The 23,833-nt window shown below is 36.1% G+C and overlaps 1 protein-coding gene across 7 annotated transcripts in view; it reads left to right on the forward strand.

Annotated features, from left to right (window-relative positions):
- Positions 1–23,833, forward strand: part of UBR2 (ubiquitin protein ligase E3 component n-recognin 2) — a 128,542-nt gene that overhangs the window by 64,535 nt on the left and 40,174 nt on the right. For 5 of the 7 annotated variants that reach the window (XM_055330931.1, XM_055330932.1, XM_055330927.1 and 2 more), the window contains 13 exons: positions 69–176; positions 508–596; positions 1,775–1,873; positions 11,964–12,127; positions 12,217–12,316; positions 14,448–14,576; positions 15,622–15,805; positions 18,165–18,226; positions 19,140–19,250; positions 20,187–20,252; positions 22,072–22,194; positions 22,338–22,401; positions 23,315–23,439. In XM_055330931.1, coding sequence (XP_055186906.1) covers positions 69–176; positions 508–596; positions 1,775–1,873; positions 11,964–12,127; positions 12,217–12,316; positions 14,448–14,576; positions 15,622–15,805; positions 18,165–18,226; positions 19,140–19,250; positions 20,187–20,252; positions 22,072–22,194; positions 22,338–22,401; positions 23,315–23,439 — 1,424 coding nt within the window. Of the gene's footprint in view, positions 1–68; positions 177–507; positions 597–1,605; positions 1,705–1,774; positions 1,874–11,963; positions 12,128–12,216; positions 12,317–14,447; positions 14,577–15,621; positions 15,806–18,164; positions 18,227–19,139; positions 19,251–20,186; positions 20,253–22,071; positions 22,195–22,337; positions 22,402–23,314; positions 23,440–23,833 lie in introns of those variants that run through there. The other 2 variants (XM_055330928.1, XR_008665150.1) reach the window with 2 other exon arrangements.

The following is a 23,833-nucleotide window of genomic DNA, read 5'->3' on the forward strand; positions in this document are numbered from 1 at the left end:
CTTAAAATGTCATTTTATTTTAATACTTGAAGTTCCTATTTCATGACTACTTTTCTTCCTGTTTTAAGATGGGCTTCGCCGAATTTTATGTCAAGTTGGTTTACAAGAAGGGCCAGATGGCGAAAACTCGTCTCTAGTGGATAGATTGATGCTTAATGATTCCAAATTGTGGAAAGGTAATCTTTTAACCACTTTTAGGTAATTGGAAAAGGCATTTTTCCCCCCATTTGGAGAGGTATTTAATAAATATAGTTTTTACAATTAGCTCATTAGTCTTATTCTTTGGAAAAAAAACAGATTTTAGAGTCCGTAACCCAAATTAAATAAGCTTCTTTTTTTTGTTGTTAGAAAACTTTTTTTAGAAAAACTAAATTTTTAAGGAGCAGATTGCAATTGTAGAGTTTTGCTCTTGAGACTTAAAATACAATTGAGAGTATAAAAACTTTGAAAATGTAATTTTTGGCTTGTTGATACATCCTTATTTTACATCTGCTCTGTTTGTAAAAGGTGCTAGGAGTGTGTATCATCAGTTGTTTATGAGCAGTCTACTTATGGATTTGAAATATAAGAAGTTGTTTGCTATTCGATTTGCAAAGGTAGGTAGTCTCTCAGTTTTATATTTTTTAACAAAATTTATATTTTTTAACAAAATAGGCTATATTCAGAATAAATATAATCCATTATTATATCCAGGCTTTATAATATTAGCAACTAATAGTTTTATGTCACTGTATTGATTTTAAATTCTAAGAAACTTCAATAGATGATCTTTTTATCTTTTATCAATAAAGTAAAATTCCAGCAGTAAGACTTTTCTTTTCGTCACCTGCCATAATAATACAGATATCCAGCTGTGAAATCTATATAATATGAAATGATAAATGAAGAATTTAAACCTGTGCCATTGTGAATTATGGTATTATTCCCATTAAAATTTGTATAAGGAAAAGATAGTCTTAGCTGAAGTGACATGTATATATGGATGTGATTTAAAAATCTTGGAATCTTGGTTATTGATATTGTTAAATTATGTTCTTCTCCCTTCTTGTAATATGTGTTTATTTTTTTTATTCACCTGAACTAGAAGTTCTTAATTAGGAAGCATATAAGGATCATATGGGGGGCTCTTTCAAAAACAAAAACAAAATATATATATATATATATATATATATTTTGTGTGTGTGTGTGTGTGTGTGTGTGTGTGTGTGTCCTGTTCTCAATGAAGCAGATGCACCAAGCATGTGCACCTTGAAAAAAACATCAAGTGATTCTGATATAAATAAAATAAATAAATAAATATTTCTGATAGAAATAAAAGTCCGGTTTCATCAGAGACCATGTAAAGCTGCTGTGGTTTAGCCCTATAAGAACATCCCAGGATTTTAGAAGCTGTTACTCCTATTTGAGCTCATAAATTGCCATGGTGCTCAAGAAAGTTGTATAGGAAATCAATATTCATACAAAATTTAATTGGTAGAAGTCATTTCAGTTACCATTCTCATAGCAGTGTTATGTTGTTGACTCCTCCAGCACTGACTTTTCATTATGATCCTTAAAACATTTGGTCATTATGGATTAGAGGTGAATCTCCCCCTTGTTGTTTAGAATTACCAGCAGTTGCAGAGAGATTTTATGGAGGATGATCACGAGCGAGCAGTGTCCGTGACTGCTCTGTCTGTCCAGTTCTTCACCGCACCTACTCTGGTGAGTAGTGCTTGCCTTTTCTTTGTAACTGATAGCTGGCACTCCTTGCCTTTTTTTGCCTTCTTAATAGAACTATGAGCGTTTGCAGAGTGATTATGTGACAGATGACCACGACAGAGAGTTTTCAATCGCAGACCTCTCGGTTCAGATATTCACGGTCCCTTCACTTGTAAGTACTAAAAGACTTAGAAGAACTTTCTTGTTTGTCATTGACAAAAATTAAAGTCTTAAAATAATAGAAAATGAAGATCTATATATTCCTGAATAGAATAATATTTTATTAACGGGTGTTGGGACTTGAGACACTTTTGACCATGCTAGAACATAGCCTTCAGTATGTAATCTAGAGACAAAAAAGTCATTTAAACTTAATCTGTATGTTCTAATACTACTTCCCTGAGGTTTTGAACTGGTGAGTTAAAAATTAAGCTGATTGGTTTAACAAATTTATCCATTAGAAACAGCATATTATATAGAATCTCACATTTTAGGAAGCTCCCCGCCCCACCACCCACCCAATAAGGGAAAGGGTAGCTAAGGCAATAGAATCACAATGATTATGGCTCATCTTGTACTAAGTTTTACTAGTTCCTCAGGGAGACATCACTATATTTTTGTGCTATTCAGTAATTAAAATGCATATTTAATTTATTATTTAACAAAAATGTATTGAGCATCTGTGATTTATTGGGCACAATTCTAAGCTTTGGGAATACAATGGTGAACAAAAACAAAAAAAAGATGCAGTCCTTGCCCTCATGGAACTTAAAATAATGAGAAAGACTCATAGAACTGGTTCATTAAAATTATAATGAAAACAATAATTTGGTTGTTTTGAGAGAGAATAGAGAGATCTGATCTTTTCCCAAAGTGCAGATAGAAATTCTGTGGGGGAAGGCACCTTTATGTGGGCATATGAAGGAAAGTTCATTTAAAGGGACCAGCACTTGAGAAGTGCTGAAATAAAGTTCTTATCCAGGAAACAAAGCTAGCACAGTTGAAGATCCTTGAACATGGAATAAAATGAGATCAGAAATGAAGGCAGGTGCCAAATTGTACAAATTTAAGAGTATTCTGAGGTTATTTTCCTACAAGGTACATTTTCCAGTTTTTTTGTTCATTTGTTTTTAACGAGTATTTTTCCCCAGGTTACCTTTATGTTCAAAGATATATTCTAGTACAGTTGAAGCTGTTTTTATCCACACTGAGGTATTATAGGCCTAGTGAAGGATTTTGATTTTTATCTGAAGAGGATGGGAAAACATTGAGTTTTAAGCGTCACTTACATCATCATGTTTGTGATTTTTAAAAGATCATGCTTTTTTTTTTTTTTAAAGACTTTATGTATTCATTCATGAGAGACACAGAGAGAGGCAGAGACACAGGCAGAGGTAGAAGCAGGCTCCACTCAGGGAGCCCAATGTGGGACTCCATCCTGGGACTCCAGGATTACTCCCTGGGCCGAAGGCAAGCACTAAACTGCTGAGCTACCCAGGCATCCCAAGATCATGCTGTTTGTAATTTGGAGAACAAATTGACAGGGGGCAAAAATGAGTGTGAAGAACCTAATTAGCTGATGCAACGATCCCTACAAGACATAAATTTTTTCAGAAAAGAAAGAAAGAGACTATACTGGCCAATTTAATTGAGTTCTCTGTTACTTCATACCAAAACCCAATAAAGCAATTTACAAAAAAATTACCATCTGATCTTTCTCACAGGTGAGCTTGCACAAATCAAATCAAGTAATATAGAAAAAGGGTAATCGGGGATCCCTGGGTGGCTCAGCAGTCTAGTGCCTGCCTTCGGCCCAGGGCGTAATCCTGGAGCCGCGGGATCAAGTCCCATATCAGGCTCCCTGCGTGGAGCCTGCTTCTCCCTCTGTCTGTGTCTCTGCCTCTCTCTCTCTGTGTGTCTCTCATGAAAAAATAAATAAATCTTAAAAAAGAAAAAAAAAAGAAAAAGGGTAGTACATCATAACCAAGTTATGAATAGTATAACATTTGAGGGGAAAAATCAGTTGGCATAACTTACCTTACTAATAGAAAAAAATTATATCAAATGCTTTTTCTGAATTAATGAATATTAGACACTCATTCATAATTTAAAACAAAAAAATACGTCATACCTGGGAATGAAAAAGAACTTTAATGTAATAGAGTACCTAAGAACAAAACAAAAAATAAAAATCTAAAGCAAACATTGTACTTAATACTGACCATTAAGAGCTTTTCCCCTGAGATCAGGAATGAGAAAGATTCCTGCTTTTATTCACCACATGATGACTGCCATACTTTCTGTAGTTTCTTGAGATAGATGTTTAAATTGTTGGCTTTCAGCCTTTTTTTCTGGTAAGTGCATTTAAGGTCTAATTTTCCAATTTTCCATCTAAGCATAATATTAGCTACACCTCACAATTTTACTATATCCTATTTTTATTATATAGTTCAAAAATGTACTGAGTTCCTTCATGATCTTTTCCTTGATCCATTTGTTCTTTTTTGTGATTACACTTCTTAGAAATATATTGCTAAATTTCAAAACACTTAGACATTTTCTAATTATTTTGTTATGTATTCTAGCTCAATTTCACTGGGGTCAGAGAAAATGCTGATATCAGTTCTTTGTTGAGTCTAGCTTCATGGCCCAGAATGTTTTCAGTTTGGTAAATGTCCCATGTGGACTTGAAAATAATATATGTTCTCTTACTATTGGGTGCAGTGTTTCTATATGTCCCTTAGGTCAAGTTTGTTTATTTTCTTTGTATAAGTCTTATGTACTTAACTAATTTCCTGTCTACTTGTTCCGTCAACTATTAAAGAATCTTAAGAGTCTCCCAATGTGATTGTTGGATTTGTCTTTCCCCTTTTAGTTCTGTTTTTATCTATCTGCTTTATATATCTTTATGTGATTAAGTACATACAAATATAGAATTATATTTCCTAGATTAATTAACCCTTTTATCATTTTAAGTTATCTTTTTTCATCTCAGATAATGCTTCTGACTTGAAGTAATAATTTATCTGATATTACAGCAACAACTCCTTTCTTTTGGTTAGTGTTTGCATAGTATTGTCTTTTCCATTGTTAACATTTTTTACTTTTTTTTTTTTTAAAGAGAGAGTGGGGAGTGGAGGGAGGGTTAGAGGGAGGAGTAGAGAATCTCAAGCAGACTCCACACTGAGCACAGAGCCCAACATGGGGCTCGATCTCACAATCCTGAGATCATGGCTTGAGCTGAAATCAACAGTTGGACACGTAACCAACTCCCAAGCCGGGAGCCACCCAAACACTCCACATTTTTACTTTTTTGTACAGTTATATTAAACTTATGTCACTTTTTTAAAGCATGTATTTACGTTTTGTTTACCCAATCTGATACTCCTGATGATGTAACCAAATTATTGCTCATTTAATATAATCACTAATATATTTGGCTTTATATTTGCCACATTATGATTTTTTTCTGTTTGAACCATCTATTTTGTTTCTTTTTCTCTTCCTTCTTACCTTCTCTTGGATTAAATAGTAATTCCTCCCTCCCCCTTACTAACTTGTTTATTTTATTTTATTTTTTAAGATTTTATTTATTTATTTATGAGCGACGAGGGGGTGGGGGGTGTGCGGCAGAGACACAGGCAGAGGGAGAAGCAGGCTCCATGCAGGGAGCACAACGTGGGACTAAACCACTGTGCCACCGGGGCTGCCCACTTGTTTATTTTATATTCACTTAATACTCTTGTAAAGGTGACTCTAAAGCATTTTACTCAAAGTGTCAGTAGTGACAGGATAAACAATATGTACTGCACTGAACCAACACATTGTTGCTCTCAGCAAAGCTCTTGCTATGAGGAAAAAATGTCAGCTTAATTAAACTGTTAAGAATTAATTGATTTATCTTTTTGTCACAACTAACAACAAGCTGTTTGCAGGCTGGCGTGCATCCGTGACATTGTAAGCAAACACCATGTTTCAGCCTCTGAAGAGTGGAAGTCTAGGCTTCCCCACTCAGCCTTTGCTGGTGTAGTTACTGTCTGAAAATTTCTGTCCTACTGGGTTACTTCTTTCCTGTGGCTGACAAAGCAGGCTTTTATTGGGACTTTTTTTTAAATTTTTTTTTTTTTTAAATTTATGATAGTCACATAGAGAGAGAGAGAGAGAGAGGCAGAGACACAGGCAGAGGGAGAAGTACGCTCCATGCACCGGGAGCCCGACGTGGGATTCGATCCCGGATCTCTAGGATCGCGCCCTGGGCCAAAGGCAGGCGCCAAACCGCTGTGCCACCCAGGGATCCCTTTATTGGGACTTTTTAAAAAATATGTGCTCGTTGGCATTTTTGGGTTACTAGCTTCTTAGAACTCTTGTCTTCTTGTGTTCTTTGTGGTCCGTAGCCAGTCTGCCTTCTTCTGGCCACCTTTCTGAATCTTTCGGTGTTGTTTTGCTTATAATGTCCAGAATTGTTAGGTGTACTTACTAGGAAAACTACACCTACTTTCACTTGATTTCTGAAGCAAAAATCCATTCTTTTTTAAGATGCCAGTTTTCTGGTGAAATTCTCCATTTTTCCTCAATTTTCTGAAAATGTAAATCTTAACTTTTTTAAAAAAAAAATTTTTTTATTTATTCACGAGAGACAGAGACATAGGCAGAGGGAGAAGCTGGCTCCCCACAGGAGGCCAATGCAGGACTCTGTCTCAGGATCACGACCTGAGGCAAAGGCAGAAGCTCAACCGCCTGAGCTACACAGGCGTCCCTCTTAACTATTTTAAAGTCATGGTCTTGGGGCACTTGGGTGGCTCAGTTGGTTGAGCTTCGGATTCTTGATTTCAACTCAAGTCATGATCTCAGTGTCGTGGGATAAGTCCCACCTCAGGCTCTGTGCTCAATGTGAAGTCTGCTTAGGATTCTCTCCCTCTGCCCTTCCCCGTCCCCCCGTTCATGCATGTGCTACCCCCTACCAAAACAGATATATAAATAAAATCTTAAGTAAAGTTATAGTCTGATAATGTCATTATCTAGATCATTTGTAGTTCTATTCCTATTTGATTTTTTATATATATATTTTGCCCTATGTAACTTTTAGTCATTTGAAATGCTTAACTTTTTTTTGACATTTGTCTTCAGTTTCAGCAATGTTGCTGTGATTTATGCAGGTTTGCCTTCCTTTATATTTATGCATAATGGAGTTGGGTAACGCCTGGGTGGCTCAGTGGTTGAGTGTCTGCTTTTGGCTCAGTGCGTGATCCCAGAGTCCTGAGATCAAGTCCCATATCAGGCTTCGTGCATGAAGCCTGCTTCTCTCCCTGCCTGTGTCTCTGCATCTCTCTGTGTGTCTCTCATGAATAAATAAATAAAATATTTTTTAAAAAAGATATTGGTGTTGGTAGATACTGTATCCCTAGGCTGATGGCTTTCTCAGTTTTGGAAGTTTTGGAGTCATTCTCTCCTCAAATATGGTTTCTGCCCTATTTCTTTTTTCTCATTGCCTTCTGATAGGATTTTTTTTTTATTAAAAATCTTAGACGCTGCATGATATCTTTCTCCTAAGAAAATTCTCCTTCATGTTAGGTAGCTGGAGTGAGGCCAGTCACCTTAGTCCAGTTAGAAATTGACATGACTTCAGGTTATTGGTTTTTGGGTTGTTGGGTTTTTTTTAGGTTTTATTTATTCATGAGAGACGCAGAGAGAAAGGCAGAGGAAGACACAGGCTCCCTTGTGGGGAGCCTGGTGCGGGACTCTATCCCAGGACTCCAGGATCATGACCTGAGCCAAAGACAGATGTTCAACCACTGAGCCACCCAGGTTGCCCCTGTTTTGTTTTTGTTTTTTGTTTGTTTTTTTCTTTTTTTTGTTTTGTTTTTTTGTTAGTTTTGTTTTTGTTTGTTTTTTTCTTAAGATTTATTTATTCATGAGAGACACACAGGGAGAGGGGCAAAGACATAGGCAGAGGGAGAACCAGGCTCCCCACAAGGAGCCCGATGGGGGACTTGATCCTGGATCTTGGGATCACACCCTGAGCCAAAGGCAGATGCTCAACCTCTGAGCCATCCAGGCATCCCAAGGTGCCCCTATTTTGGCAAGACTTTGTCTTCCGCGTCATCCTCACCCCTGTGACATTCCCAGTCAAGAGTCTAGGATGTTCACTAGAGTTCCTTTCCTCTCTAGGTTCCTGAACTTGTTTTGTTTCCTCTGTTTGCTGAAACTGCCACATCACTCCTTTGCTCTTCTAGTCTGTCTGCTCTTAGACTTCTGGCCTGCACAGCTTCAGAATTTTGTAGGTGTGTTATGGGAAAACTAGAAGAAATTTGGGCTCCATCTCCACCCTTCTGTTCTCAGTAGAATCCTGGCTGCCCCACTTCCCACACCAGCTAAAATCTCAGATTTCTCTCCCTATTAGCATCTTTTTCAGACTCCTTCCTGGGATCTTCAATCCGGTTTCTCCCTACTCCCAAAAATGTCAGATGCTGAAGGAAAAGTAGCTGCAGGATGTTGGCTTAGTGCCGTCTGCCATTCCCCTTCTCTATGCTTTTATCCCCTTGAATCCTTGTTGCCTCAGCAGCTCTCTAATGATTTCAAACTTTTTTTTCCTAATTGATCTTTTCTGGTTGTTCTTAGGGTAAATGTTGGTCAGTCTCAAGCTTAATCCATCATGACTGGAAGGAAGAGTACATGTATAGTTTCTTTGAAAAAGCAGCATTATTCATTAATCTGCCTAACCCTGCTTACCAGTCAATTGCCTGGATATTAGTTAAGTGTTCTTATCAGTGATAAAATCTCATATAATGGTCTTTTGGGTTAACTGAAAATCCAGTCTTCACTTACAAATAGCCTGATCAAGAACCAATACTAATAATTCAAGTGATTACAATATCTTGTTCTAATTTGTTTTTATTAAATGTGCCCTAATTTATAGTCAGCACTACCCTGTATGCCATCATGTTTAGTTTAACCTAAAGTATATGCACAGGCCATTATTTTTCAATAAAGTTTTTCAGAGAGGTGCTTGGGTGACTCAGTCAATTGGGCATCGAACTCTTGGTTTCTGCTCAGGTCCTGATCTCAGGATGGTGAGATGGAGCCCCATGTCAGGCTCTGTGCTCAGAGTGGAGTCTGCTTGGGATTCTCTCTCCCTCTGCCCCTGCCCCTCCTGCTGCTTGCTCGCTCACTCTCTCAAAATAAGTAAATAAAATCTTTATAAAAAATAAAGTTTTTCAGATTCTTGAGGGGGGGCCTATGGCCCATTTTGAATATATTGTTAGATATGTAATGAGCCTTGCAACACAAAATTGAATACAAATTACATAAGACAAATACAATTGTAATTAAGGTAAGTAGCAATAGTATATTTTAAAGCAAAGTGAATTATAGGCATTTAAAAGTCAAGCAGGGGCAGCCCGGGTGGCTCAGTGGTTTAAGCGCCGCCTTCAGCCCAGGGCATGATCCTGGAGTCCTGGGATCGGGTCCCACATCAGGCTCCCTGCATGGAGCTGCTTCTCCCTGAGCCTGTGTCTCTGCCTCTCTCTCTCTTTCTTTGTGTGTCTCTCATGAATGAATAAATAAAATCTTTTTAATAAATAAATAAATAAATGTCAAGCAGTTTTTTAGGATGAAAAGAAGTACTAGAACTGTATAATAATATTAGATACTTAGTGTTGAAGATTACCTTAATAGGTAGGTAACAATCTAGGCATAAGGTGATAAAGCCAAGCACTTAGAGTTTTTTGTCCTTCTTTTCTATTGTAACCTTGGAAAATATGCTTTCTTTAGTTTTCTTTTTAGAAGTAAAAATTCCTGAAAAACACCCCTGTTTTAATGAGACAGTACTAATGGATGTCTAATTGTTGTTGTTTTTTAAGTTGGCACCCATGACAATTAGAATCCAATCCAAAATTATATAGTGGATTTAACATTCATCTGAAACTGAAAATGCTAAATAAATGCCTTAGTTGGTGAGATTTACATTCCACCAATATTAAATTGTCTCTACCAAACTTCCTTCAACTATTGGTTATAAGTCTTGTAAAGCAGGCTCTACAGAACATTTTCCTTGGGTCAAATTGCGTTATACTCATTTAAGTTTCTCAAAATCAACAAATATGCAAACAAAAAGGAATATCCTCTTATCTTAACCTATCAATATCTCTTCCTCAAACTTATCCTTAGTCTTCACTGTGTAGGAGAATGAACAGAAGTTAATCCTGTTGACTTTGGGGATTCCTAGGGCCTATGTCCTGGCAATGTGATGATGACATTTGAGTTTTCAAAGGAATATTTAACTATGTAGATTTTCTCCTTATCCTATGACCTCAGAACTTAACTTTTACAATAGAACACAACTTTACTATATTGTTAGACTTCTGTCTTCTGAGCTTTTTTGCCCACCATTTCCCCCCCACACACACACACCTTTTTAAAAGATAGATGTATGTATGTATTTGAGAGAGAGAGTACATGTGAGCACTGGAAGCTGGTGTGAGGCAGAGAGAGGAAGAGAAGTATGGAGCCTGACATGGGGCTGGATCCCATGACCCTGATACAGTGACCTGAGCCAAAATGAAGAAGTTGGCTGCTCAACCGACTCACCCACCCAGGCACCCCTGTCCTACTTTTTGATGCAACTTTCTATACTGCTAGTTAATAAGAGACCTAGTTAAATAGTCCCCCAACACCAATAATACCCTTGAACCTAGCTGGCTAGGAAAAAAAAAAAAAAAAAAGAACCTAGCTGTCTAGAAAAGTAGGGGAAATACATGATCTTTTATAGCAGAGTGATAATGAAGTATTCAAATAATATTAGACCTTCTGACTATTATGGAGCAGAAAAGGAAATGCAAATTGGTATAAAATAATGTCCAACTTCATTCAAAGTATGATGCAAGTTAAAACCATCAGAATGGCAAAGATCAAAATGTTTAAAGTTGCATTGTGTTATTGAAAGCATGATGGGAAAGGCACATGCAGTAGATGGATATAGAAATTGGTAAGCTTCTTTGTGGAGACAATTTAATGATATTAGTAAAATTTATAATATGCGAACACTTTTACCTAGTAATTCCACTTCTAGAAAATTATTCTATAAATATCCTTGCAATCATACACAGCTAATATTTGTTGCAATATCTTTTGTAATAAATAGCATAAGACTGGAGAAAACTCAAATGTCACAACATATCACCAGTAAGGAAGTGCCTGCTAACTAAATAAAGTATGATAGAAAAACATACCTGGTGAATTATGAAGAATTGAGGAAATTTACATGAACCGATAATGGGATAATCTCCAAAATACATAAAGTGAAAACAACAGTGTAAATAATGTTTATAATATACTATCCTTTGAGGGCAAGAAATGGATATAATTAAATATATACATACTTTTATCTACTTAGTAACACTTAACCCATATATTATAATCGTATATACATGTGTATATATATATGTATGTGTTATACACACACATGCTATCTCTGGAAAAATATGCAAGAAAACTGCTAACAGAGATTGCCTTTGCAAGGGGGACTTTGGGAGCTAGAAGACTTTTTATGTGTGTTCTTTTTTTGCATCATTTATATGTATTTGCTTATTTAAAAATATATATCTATATGTAAAAACAAAAAAATAAATTTTAAAAGGAGATTAAGAGGAAATACAGTTTCATACTAAGTTCTACAGAATGAATCTATGATAGGAACCTCTGGATCCTAGAATAATTATACCATACCATTATATAGGTGTCTAAATGTCTCAGTTAAGAAAAATTTACAGCCTGGTTCAGACCCCCACCCTGAATTGTCTTTGAATAAATGAGTCTTGGATCTGTCTCCTAATATTCTGGCATCTTTCTCCCTGATATAATTGTTGCTTCATACACTTGGCAGTTGGAGTAAGTAATTGTTGTTTAAAAATACACAGTAATGGGATCCCTGGGTGGCGCAGCGGTTTGGCGCCTGCCTTTGGCCCAGGGCGCGATCCTGGAGACCTGGGATCGAATCTCACGTCAGGCTCCCGGTGCATGGAGCCTGCTTCTCCCTCTGCCTGTGTCTCTGCCTCTCTCTCTCTCTCTCTGTAACTATCATAAAAATAAAAAAAAAAAAAACCTGAAAAAAAAATACACAGTAATGCATTTATAATACTATATAGTTACATTGAAAAGGGTTTAAACTTCAAAGAGCTAACCAGTGTTGGTGACTTTTTTTTTTTTTTTAGCTTTCTAGTAAGTAGGTTTTGATTACCAATGTACTCTGATACACTTTGTTCTAGGCTCGGATGCTTATCACAGAAGAAAACCTGATGACCATCATCATTAAGACTTTTATGGATCATTTGAGACATCGAGATGCCCAGGGCAGATTTCAGTTTGAACGATATACTGCTTTACAAGCCTTCAAGTTTAGGAGAGTTCAGAGCCTTATTTTTGATCTCAAGTAAGCTTTTTTTTAATTGTCTCAGCCACTTGCATCTTGTAATATGTCAGTGTTTACCCATATGTTCATTGCTATTTTTATCTTGTTAGGTATGTGTTAATTAGCAAACCAACTGAATGGTCAGATGATCTGAGGCAGAAGTTCCTAGAAGGATTTGATGCCTTTTTGGAATTACTCAAATGTATGCAGGTATGTATAAATGGAACATTTTAATGAGGAGCACTTCCCTTTTATTTTTTTCTTCATTCATTAAACTTAACATCTTTCTATCTAGGTGTTTTTTTCATTTGGGGCACATTTCCAAAAGAATAATTTGGATGACTACAATTTGGAGCAAGAAGCTTGTCTTTAATTGGAAACTCTTAGATGTAGAACAATGACATCCAAGCAAAAGTTTTGGCGTCTATTGTTCTTTTGTATTTGGTTATTCTTTTGGTTACTAGTAACATTCTTTCTTTGAGGATTGCAAGTTTACTATATTTTAATATACTATATTTTAATATGCTTAAGTAAAAGTATTAATTTAATTATTAAGTGAAAAAGATATGGTAATAAAAGAAAAAATAATAATTATTAAGTGAAAGTATTATTAACTATGTTTAATTTTTATTTTTAATGTTTCCATAATTCTCTCCTTGATATAATATTTATATAATACAGTATAGAACTTGCTCCCCTCTGTTTAATTCTCTTTTTTGGAAACACCTAATACAGAAGAGAATCTAGAAACAGAAGCCAACTGGTAAAAAAAAAAAAAAAAAAAAAAAAAGCCAACTCGTATATTTAACCAGTTTAACTGTAAGAAGGTAGATGTCATCCCCAAATTTCTGAACTGTTCCATTGTAATTCTTGTAGTAGCTATCTGGCTTTCTTAAGCAAGAAATAAGCAAAAATCTACTTAATCATTTTTGGAAAATATTGTAGTTTCTATGTTGGGTGGTGGTTCATGGATATTTAATTTATTATAATACTTGTATGTTTTTCTATCTGTAGAAACTTTGGTCATTTTAAGTACTTGAGGTGTCCTCTATTTTCTGTAATCTAATCAGCTCTGACACACCAAGAGGGTAACTAGGCTGGCTTCTAAAACATAGTCTTATTTAAAATTATTTCAAGGGGAACCTGGGTGGCTCAGTGGTTGAGCGTCTGCCTTTGGCTCTGGTTGTGATCCCACAGTCCTAGTTTTGAGTTCCACTTTGGGCTCCCCATGGGGGGCCTGCTTCTTCCTCTGCCCATGTCTCTGTCTCTCTTAAAATCTTAAAAATAAATGAATAAATAAAATTATTTCAAAAATGTATATTCTTATAAAACCATTTTATTTTTTTGTTTTGCTTTTTTTCTGGTATTTTTTGTAGGGTTTTTTTTTTTTTGGTTCTTTTGCTTTCATTTAGTCTGTGAGAACTTTTAGTTGCAGATTAGGAATTAATACGAAAACTTTATTCCAGTAACATTTTAAAAGCCTAATTTCTTTTTTTTTTTTTTATTTACGATAACACACACTCACACACACACACACAGAGAGAGAGAGAGTCAGAGACACAGGCAGAGGGAGAAGCAGGCTCCATGCCAGGAGCCCGATGTGGGACTCGATCCCAGGCCTCCAGGATAGCTCCCTGGGCCAAAGGCAGGCCCCAAACCTCTGAGCCACCCAGGGATCCCCTAAAAGCCTAATTTCTTATAACAGTTTAGTCTGTAGATGATAGAGCTAAAAAATAATTAGAAGGATTGTTGCAGTGAAGTATACAAGATTGTTTAAAACATATACAAGATTGGGGAGGAGGGCGGGGGGTGGGGGTGAATGGGTGACGGGCACTGAGGGGGACACTTGACGGGATGAGCACTGGATGTTATTCTGTATGTTGGTAAATTGAGCACCAATAAAAATTAATTTATTAAAAAAACATATATAAGATTGCCTCAAAAATAATTCAAGATTATTGAATTCAAAATTAATTTAAGATTTTATGTGGTCACTTGAGAGAGAGTGTGTGAGCAGGGGGAGAGGCAAAGGGAGAGGAAGAAGCAGACTTCCCGCTGAGCCCAACACAGGGCTCAGTCCCAGGACCCTGGGATCATAACCTGAGCTAAAGGCAGACGCTTAACCGACTGAGCTACCCAGGTGCCCCTCCTTATTTATATTTTAGAGAATGTTAATATAAAAATGTAATTTAGAGAATTGGACTGCTTAGACTACTTGAAGCTGTTTGTTAAAAACTTTGTTTTTATAATCAATATTTTTTTTCTGTATTATTTCTTAAAATTCTATGTAAGAGGACAAATACAATTTTAATCCATTTAAAATCTTTTCTCTTCCTTTAAGGGAATGGATCCAATTACACGTCAAGTAGGACAGCATATTGAAATGGAACCAGAGTGGGAGGCAGCCTTCACACTACAAATGAAATTAACACATGTCATTTCAATGATGCAGGACTGGTGTGCTTTAGATGTGAGTTTCTTCTAGGGGTGGGGGTAGGAGATAAATGGATGAGGGGGAGTATTCTGAGGAGATTTGTAGAGGATAGTGGTGATACTTACCTTACGAAACAACGGATTTTCCTCTCTTACCTATAAATTCCATAAAAGTTAAAATTCTGAGGGCTTAAAAATTGGATAATAGAGGAAGAAGTAATCCACTCTCTTTCTTCTCTTATATTGCTATCTTCATTTTTTCCACAATCTCATCTAGATTTTGAGCATATAAAAAGAGTTTAGAAATTTATCCAAAAGTAAAAAAAGAAAGAAATTTATCCAGAAATAAAGCTTTACTATTATTTCATTTGTTCTCTGTCTTTATAAAGTCTAGATGAGAGCCTGTGTAAGTTAAGAGAAGACTTCTATGAGATATAAACTATAGATCAGTTAACTGATCAAAGAGTAGAGAATATTCCTGACTGAGAGACAACTACATCATGCTCTGTGATGAAAAAGAGCAGTGAGAAGGCTCAGGTTGGAGTACAGAGGTTGAAGGTAGAAAGGCAGACTGACTTTGCAGGACCTTGGAGGTCATGGAAAGAAGTTTGGGTTTTATTCTGATTTGGGATGCCACTAGCAGCTACCAAGCAGAAAAGGTGACATGATCCAGTTTACATATTTTTTTAAATTACTCTGTGTAAGAATAGATGGAGGAGAGCAAGGGTAGAAACAAGGGATTTAATAGGTGGTTGGCTTTCCTTTGAGTTACTGAAGATGATCAGTGGCCAGGTTTGAGAGAAATTTAGAAGATGAAATTGCCAGCTTGGTTATTGATTGGACAGTGGGAAATGAGAGAAAGGCGAGTATTGGAATAACTTCTAGACTTCCACAGCTATATGGAGATGTTCTTCCCTAAGACAGGGCACTGGAAGAGGGACCAAGTTGAGGGAAGGAAGATTGAGTTTGGTTTTGCCTATATTGATGTCTGAGGTACTTACTCATCGTTGAATTTGAGGTGCTTATTCAATATTGTAGAAATCCAAACTTTTGAGTAACTTACAGAAAATCCTCTTTTTTAGGAAAAAGTGTTAATTGAAGCTTACAAGAAATGCCTTGCTGTATTGATGCAGTGTCATGGTGGTTTCACCGATGGTGAACAACCAATCACATTAAGCATTTGTGGACATTCAGTGGAAACTATCAGATACTGTGTTTCCCAAGAAAAAGTTAGCATTCACCTCCCAGTTTCTCGCTTACTTGCAGGTAAAGCATTTCTCCCCAGAAAAGAACCCTGAAATTATTTTTTAAATTGTTGTTTGTGATTAATATTTCTTGAATACTTACTATACATTATACTGAGAGTTTTATAAGCATTAACTTCTTTAATTACCATATCAGCCTATAAGGTAGGTATTATTATTACATTTGCTTCCCAGATGGGAAGACTAAGATACAGAGGCGACTTCCTTAATGTCATGCAGTAAGAAAAAGTCAAAGTCTGCGTTGTTACGGTTCAAATCACCTTATCACTTAACTGATTGCTTATAAATTGAAACCATTCTAAATTTTTTTTCTCTCCCCTCTAAGCTGTTTTTTATTCATTTATTGATAACCTTTTTAAGCAGCAGGTCAAGAGTGAGTCCCAAATTGGAATGATCGTTTTTTAGTCATAAGTAGTTGATTTATAAGCCCTTTATATACATGGTAGAGTATTTGAAGCTGCCACCTTGCAGGAGCTAAAAACTTTGAATATGCACTTGTCCATCTCTATCTACAGATTCATTTCAGTGTAGCTTCCTTCTATATTTCTTGATTGCAGGAATTCTTACCCTGCTCACATACTACTGTTCCCTGTAGTTCCATTTTTAACTTTGAGAGTAGAACAGAGTTCTAAAGATAGTTATTTTTACTTATTGCAGAATTTGTAATTTATCTTAGGTATGTGGTTCAATAATGTGATGTGAAAGTGGTTGTGTACATATGTGTGTTAGAGATTGTGGAGAATTGATATCATTTCTTCTTTAAATGTTTGGTAAAATTCATCAGTGAAACCATATGGACTTGATCCTTTTTTTTTTTCCTGGAGGGTTAATTAATTATTGAATCAGTTTCTTTAATGGATATAGGTTAGTTCTAATTATCTGTTTCTCCTTGTAGGAGTTTTAGTAGTTCATGTTTTTTAAGAAATTGTTATATTTCATCTAAGTTATCAAATTTATGAACATAGAACTGTTCCTAGTATTCCTTTATTATTCTTTTATAATGTCCATGGGATAAGGACTTATAATCCCTTTCTTTTCTGAATGCATTTTTTTTTTCATTTTCCTGAGCATTGTCACATTTTTTTGGTGCTAGGGCCTAGCATTCCAACAGTCTTCTGGCAGTCATGGAGATTTAAGATAATTTAGACATCTAAATATTACTAATGCAACAAATAGGACAACAAAGAAGTACTTAAGTATGCAATTGTGATTGTGGGAAGAAATTCCTTATTTCTGTAACTTGTTCCGGCCCTGTTTTGTTTCTGTAAGTGCTGTGAGCACTGAACCTGTTGATACTTGATATGAGCAGGTGGCAAGCATGGTGTTGTGGGAAAGTATTCATCTGGAATGTAGGAATGTTGGTCCTGTTTACAACTCAGCTACTAATCTTTGCTGCCTTCAGAAATCTGGTTGTATGATGGAAGCCAATGCTGAAAGTTATCCACAAGGAAAACAGTCAGTACTCTGAGAATGTACTCATTTCTGCCTAAATCTGTATCACTCTCAGATCTTCTCAGTAGACATTTTTGAGCATTCTACTGACTATATTTGATAAAGCTTGACCTAAATGCTTATAATCTAATAGAAGAGCTTACTAAAGTAAACATACACAAAACAGTTCAAGAACAACTTGGAGTGTGTACTAATGGAGGTTAAGTGGCAGGTGTTGAGTGCAGGTCATTAGAATGAGACTCATGATGCGGGTCTTCGTGAGTATGAAAGCCGCAAGCCAGACTCGACCATATGGCCACATCTATTGACAAGATTGTAAAAAACATTCTCTGTGTAGACAACAACATAAATAGGACAATTAATTCTTAGTTAACTGAATTAACCAAGGTTGAGCTATTCAAGAGCCCTTTGCAGTTGGGAACTAGAGAGGCTTTGATTTTATGCTGGAAGTTCTGGGGAACTTAAATCTGAGGTCAGGATCAGCACAGACCACAAGTCTCTCTTCTTGCCAGAAGGATCTCTCCTACTATACTGTAAATGAGAACAAACTCCACAACCCAGTGAAATATGACCCGAAAGTGGGCATAGCATAAATTGCTTTGATAATTATATAACTGCTTTTGCTGTATTTGTATGTCTAACATTTACTTCTATAAAATGTCATCTATGTCTATTAGTACCTATAATTAGGATTCTAGCTCTAAGTGTACCTTTGATACAGAGGTTCATGAGAATCTCATTTTAAAAAGCTTCATTTATGATGCAATTTATTTTTTAATCTTAATTTGTAATGGGATAGGTTCCCAAAGAGAAAGAGTAGTTAGATACAAAGTTGAGTGAACACTTAGGACTTTTTTCTAAATGATCTGCAGTTGTAGAAATACTTTTTTGTTTGTTCTCCCATGCAGGTTTACATGTATTATTAAGCAAAAGTGAAGTGGCATATAAATTTCCAGAGCTCCTACCTCTAGTAAGTAATACTAACATTTAAAAGTAAATACCGGGATCCCTGGGTGGTGCAGCGGTTTGGCGCCTGCCTTTGGCCCAGGGCGCGATCCTGGAGACCCGTGATCGAATCCCACGTCGGGCTCCCGGTGCATGGAGCCTGCTTCTCCCTCTGCCTGTGTCTCTGCCTCTCTCTCTCTCTCTCTCTCTCTCTCTCTCTCTCTGTATGACTATCGTAAATAAAAAAATAAAAATTTAAAAAATAAAAATAAAAAAATAAAAGTAAATACCTATCTATTATGTTTCATAAACTTGAAATCACTTGAAAACAAACTTGATTAATCAGGATGCTCCAGCAAAACAGAACCAATTGAAGATTGTGTGCCCATGCATGTGCACATGGGTATGTAAATATGGAGAGAGAAAAAGAAAAAAACAAGATTTATTGTAAGGAATTGGCTTGTGCAGTTATGGGACCTAGCAAGTCTGAAATATACCTGCGTGGTAGTCTGACAGACTAACGACCTAAGGAAGAGTTAATGTTGTAGCCTGAGGTCCAAAGACCTTCTGGAAACAGAATTTCTTCATCCTTGCGGGGGACCTCAGTATTTCTTATAAGGCCTTGAACTAATTGGATGAAGTCCAACCACATTACAGAGGGTAATCTGCTTGACTTAGAGTCTACTAATTTAAATGCTAATCAGTCACTTCTACAAAATACTCGCACCAACATCTAGACTGGCATTAATCAAAAACTAGGTACCATGGCCTAGCCAAGTTGACGCATAAAATTAACCATCACGCAAACATACTTTAAGTAATTTTAACTATTGTTTTATACAAAGTTTCCATCCCTATCACCCTATCTTATTTATAATAAGAGTTGAGATTTTTGTGGATTTTTAAATTTATTATTATTATTTTTTTAATATATACAGAGTGAACTTAGCCCACCCATGTTGATAGAACACCCTCTTAGATGTCTTGTTTTATGTGCCCAAGTACATGCAGGAATGTGGAGGAGAAATGGCTTCTCTCTAGTAAACCAGGTAAGTATTTTTTAGTTTATGAAGAGTTTTCAATCCATCTATTCCTTTGGCATCTGTGAAGGTTGTACATAAGTCATTGAAAGTTGAGTGTATGTATATTAAAATTGTTTGAGAAGATAACTGTAATGTTAAACCAAAAAGTTTATTAGAACTTTTATTCATACTTTGCTAAGAAACAATAGAAATGAACGCAATTTTCTTGATTTTTAACTTCAGAGCATTTTTAGAACAGTTTTAGAACAACAAAACATAAGAAAAATCCAGATTTCATCTATTTAAATAAAATTGTGGTAAAAGATGAAAGTTCGTTAGAAACTGATGGTTACCAGAGGGGAAGAAGTCAGGGGGTGAGTAAGAAGGGTAAAGCAGAGTGAAAGGTACAAATTTCCAATTATGGAATAAATAAGTCACAAAGATAAAAGGCACAGCACAGGGAATATAGTCAATGGTATTGTGATAAAATTATATGGTAACAAATGGTGGCTACACTTGTGGTGAGCATAGCATAACATACAGACTTGCCCAATTACTATGTTGTACATCTGAAATTAATGTAACATTGTGTGTCAACTATACTTCAAAGAAAAGTTCTATTACTACAGCTCTGAAATTTTGGTTTTATTATCAAGGCTTGGTGCAGGGGTTTTTTTCCATTTTTCATAGCCATAAACCTTACAGGAAAGTAACTTTGTTAGGAAACACAGAAAGTTGGCTGCAAAATGTGAACCATAGAATGAACATTGAAATCTGGAAATTTCTAATTAATTAATCTCTTCTAAGACAGTATTAACTGTTAAGGAAACCACATTGTGTGTGTGTGTATGTACATGTGCATGCCCATGTGCACTTGCATTAAACTCATGTGCTCTTGGGGATTGGGGAGAGGAGAGAGCTGCACAAATAAAAACCTATTACCCAATATAATTTTTTTTTTAGATTTATTACTACCATAATGTGAAATGCAGACGTGAAATGTTTGACAAGGATATAGTAATGCTTCAGGTAATGAATTAAAAGCATTAAACTTACAGGTTGTAAGGAATGTTTTTTTTCTTGTCATTTCCACAGAACCCAGTCACTTATGATTACTCCCAAATCTGTAACACCAGCCTAGCCCTGTCTCCTGAGCTCCAATCATAAGACTAACAGGCTATAGAACATTTCCATATCAATTTCCTGGACAAATGTCAGATTTAACATACTCAAACTAACTCCTCTTATTTCCGCCATACCTTCCTCCTCCTATCTTGGATTTCCTACCTTGGTATATTGTTCAACAATCTTTAAAGTTGTTAGAGTCAGAAACCTGAAAGCCATCCTTTTTTAATTGTCCTTTGGTTAAAGATCCAAACCTCTTAAACTGATTTCCAAGGCTTATGAAACGTAACTATGTTAAAATTCCCTGAGATTCTTGTGTTCTTTCTTAAGTCTTAAATTCTGTACATTTATTTGTTTTGCTCCCTAGTTTGCCTACACTACCCCCTTCCTTTTCTGTTCACCTTGTAACTTGTTTTCCTGTATATCTTAGTATTTAGTGTCACTTTCTCTAGAAAGCCTTCCCCAACACACAAAAATGTAGCTAAGTATTCCATTTGGGAACACCCATAGCATGGAGCTCATCCCGATTACCATGGCATTCATAGCTCTGGATCACAGTTGCCTATTTACTTTTTATCCTCTCCGTTAAACCTTGGCAATTATATCTTAGTCCCTTTTTGTCTACTATGCATAGCACAAAGTCTTATCACATAGTAATTTTTCCATGTTATTGCTGAGTGGATTTAAAAATCATAGAAAAGGGGACACCTCAGTGGCTCAGTGCTTGAGCATCTACCTTTGGCTCGGGGTATGATCCTGGGGTCCTGGCATGGAGTACCATTTGGGGAGCCTACTTTCCATTTACTTGTGTCTCTGCCTCTCTCTGTGTGTCTCTCATGAATAAGTACATAAAATCTTTTAAATTAATTTATTTATTAAAATAAAAATCATAGAAAAGGTTATGAAATGTGAATTTCAAAAATGATTGGCTCAGGTCGTCTGGGTGGGTCAGTTGGTTAAGCGGCTTAGACTCAGGTCATGATCCCAGGGTCCTGGGAACAAGCCCCGCATCAGGCTCCCTGCTCAATGGGCAGCCTGCTTCTCCCTCTTTCTCTACCCCTCCTCCCAGCTTGTGTTCTCTTCCACAGTCTCTCTTTCAGAGTCCTTAAAAAATGATTGACCCAAAATAAACTTAAATCCAAGTTGATTTAGAATTTATACAAATGGAATTAAAGGAGAATTAAAACTAAACTAACATTTTAAAGCTGTTGTTTCAGTTAGTATAATCACCAAAAATTAGTTTGAGAGTTCTAGAGTTTAATATTATGTAAATAAAAAGAACTAGAAGCTTAATTGCCATAGTGCATTTCTTTTTTTTTTTCTTTTTTTTTTTTTTTGGCCATAGTGCATTTCTTTCAGAGTCCATACACTACTAGATAGTGACGAGAGCCTTGAGATAAAACTTCAGAACTGAATTCATGGGTTGCAGTTAATTCAGAGCATTAAAAAGAAAAAGAACATATAGTCCATGTTATTCTGATGCGTTAGGTTTAAAGGGTTTTTTGTTTTGTCTGTGTTTTGTTTTACCAGCATAGATTTTTGTTTACATTTATAGCTTCCACAGGTAGGCAATTGGCTAAGTGGGTTTTCATCTGTTATGGGGATTGGTGAATAAGTAAGCTATTTTCACTTATGCTCCCCAAAATGTCTTTCACTAATTGTTTAGTAGCCCCTTTGACCTCCCTCTTTTCCTTTATCTCAAACTTAAAAAAAAAAAAAAAAGACAGGTGTCTCCATGATGGATCCAAATCATTTCCTGATGATAATGCTCAGCCGCTTTGAACTTTATCAGATTTTCAGTACTCCAGACTATGGAAAAAGATTTAGCTCTGAGATTACCCATAAGGTAAGAGCATGTTTTATAAGACCACAATACATCATTGAAGAAATATCTTTCATTCTTTTTGGGTATGTTAATTATCTGAGATAATACAGTTTTTATATTTTTATCTCTGAACTTTCTCTCCCCAACCCCCCAACTTGTTACAGGATGTAGTTCAGCAAAACAATACTCTAATAGAAGAAATGCTATACCTCATTATAATGATTGTTGGTAAGTTTCGATTGTTTGCAACATTTATCAACTATATTGGCTTTTGTGATAACAAATAGTTCCGAATTTCTAAGCTATGTTTCTTTTGTTTGAGCAGTTCTTCAGTTTCAGGAAGATTAGAGCATTCATCCATCTCTTTCTCACTCCTGGTTACTGTAGCACTGAAAGTGATAGTGTTGTGGTGCTTTGGAACAAGAGAGCACAAATAACTGAAGCAGAATAATCTGAAAGACTCTTTGGGGAGAAAAAAGTAGGACAGAAGAGGTTAGCAAGTAAGAATAGGATATTTAGGAGCTATTTACTGTTACTTTGTATCTTAGGTATGTTTCTTTCTATAGTTTTGTGTTATAGAACTGTCATTTTGGCTTTAGATATGATAATAAGTTAATAGAGACTTGTGGCTAATAGATGCAGATTTCTTTTCTTATTGCCTATATCTTCAGTCCTGTCACCTCCATCTTTCCTATTCTTTTATCCTTACCTTCTCTACTTCCTCTGCTATTTTAGACTCTGTAGTCCATAGAACAGAGAATCCTGGCTACTCTCAGAAGGTGATACTAACAAAGGTCTCAGAAGGTGAGATCTTATTTAGCACTAGGTAGAAGGACAAAGGAAGGTTCTCCCTCCCTGCTACCATGTGGCAGATGGCTTAAAAGCAGTCTCCCAGTCTACTGGTACAGCCATTCACTATATCCAATCCCTTCCTGCCTCTGATCCCATTCTTTCAAAATAGGAACCGGAGTTCTCTCTCTGCTGCCCAAAGCCTGCTTTCACCCTAGCTTGTTATCAAACTAATTATTACTTTTCTGCTGCACAGAAAGAAAAATATATTGTGTTGAATGAATTAAAAGTATATGCTGCTTAAGTATTATGATTATGTTAAATGTATGTATATGTACTTCTGCCTCAATAGGAGAGAGATTTAGTCCTGGAGTTGGACAGGTAAATGCTACAGATGAAATTAAGCGAGAGATTATCCATCAATTAAGCATCAAACCTATGGCTCATAGTGAATTGGTGAAGTCTTTACCTGAAGATGTAAGTACTTGGATCTTACAAAAGATTTTATGGAAATTCCTCCCTACCTGTTAGGCTGTTATGTTTAGATTTACTTCTGTATACCTTTTCCACAGTGGTAAAGACTATAATTCTAGGACACATATAATTCCTAGTCACTCTTACTAGAAGTAATTAGAGGGGCACCTGGCTGGCTCAGTCAGTAGAGCATGTAACTCTTGATCTTGGCATCATGGGTTCGAGCTCCATGTTTGGCACAGAGGTTACTTTACTTTTTTTTTTTTTTTTAATACTAGGGGGAAAAAAAAAGAGAGTATTAGTGACCGGGAATAGTAGGCAGCATAGAAGTAGAATCTTTTACAATGAATTCTTAGAAGAGATAAGGATGCTGAATAAAGTAAACCTGATCTTAAGA

Source organism: Nyctereutes procyonoides, unplaced genomic scaffold (assembly GCF_905146905.1).
Source record: "Nyctereutes procyonoides isolate TBG_1078 unplaced genomic scaffold, NYPRO_anot_genome, whole genome shotgun sequence".
NCBI classification, from domain to species: Eukaryota; Metazoa; Chordata; class Mammalia; order Carnivora; family Canidae; genus Nyctereutes; species Nyctereutes procyonoides.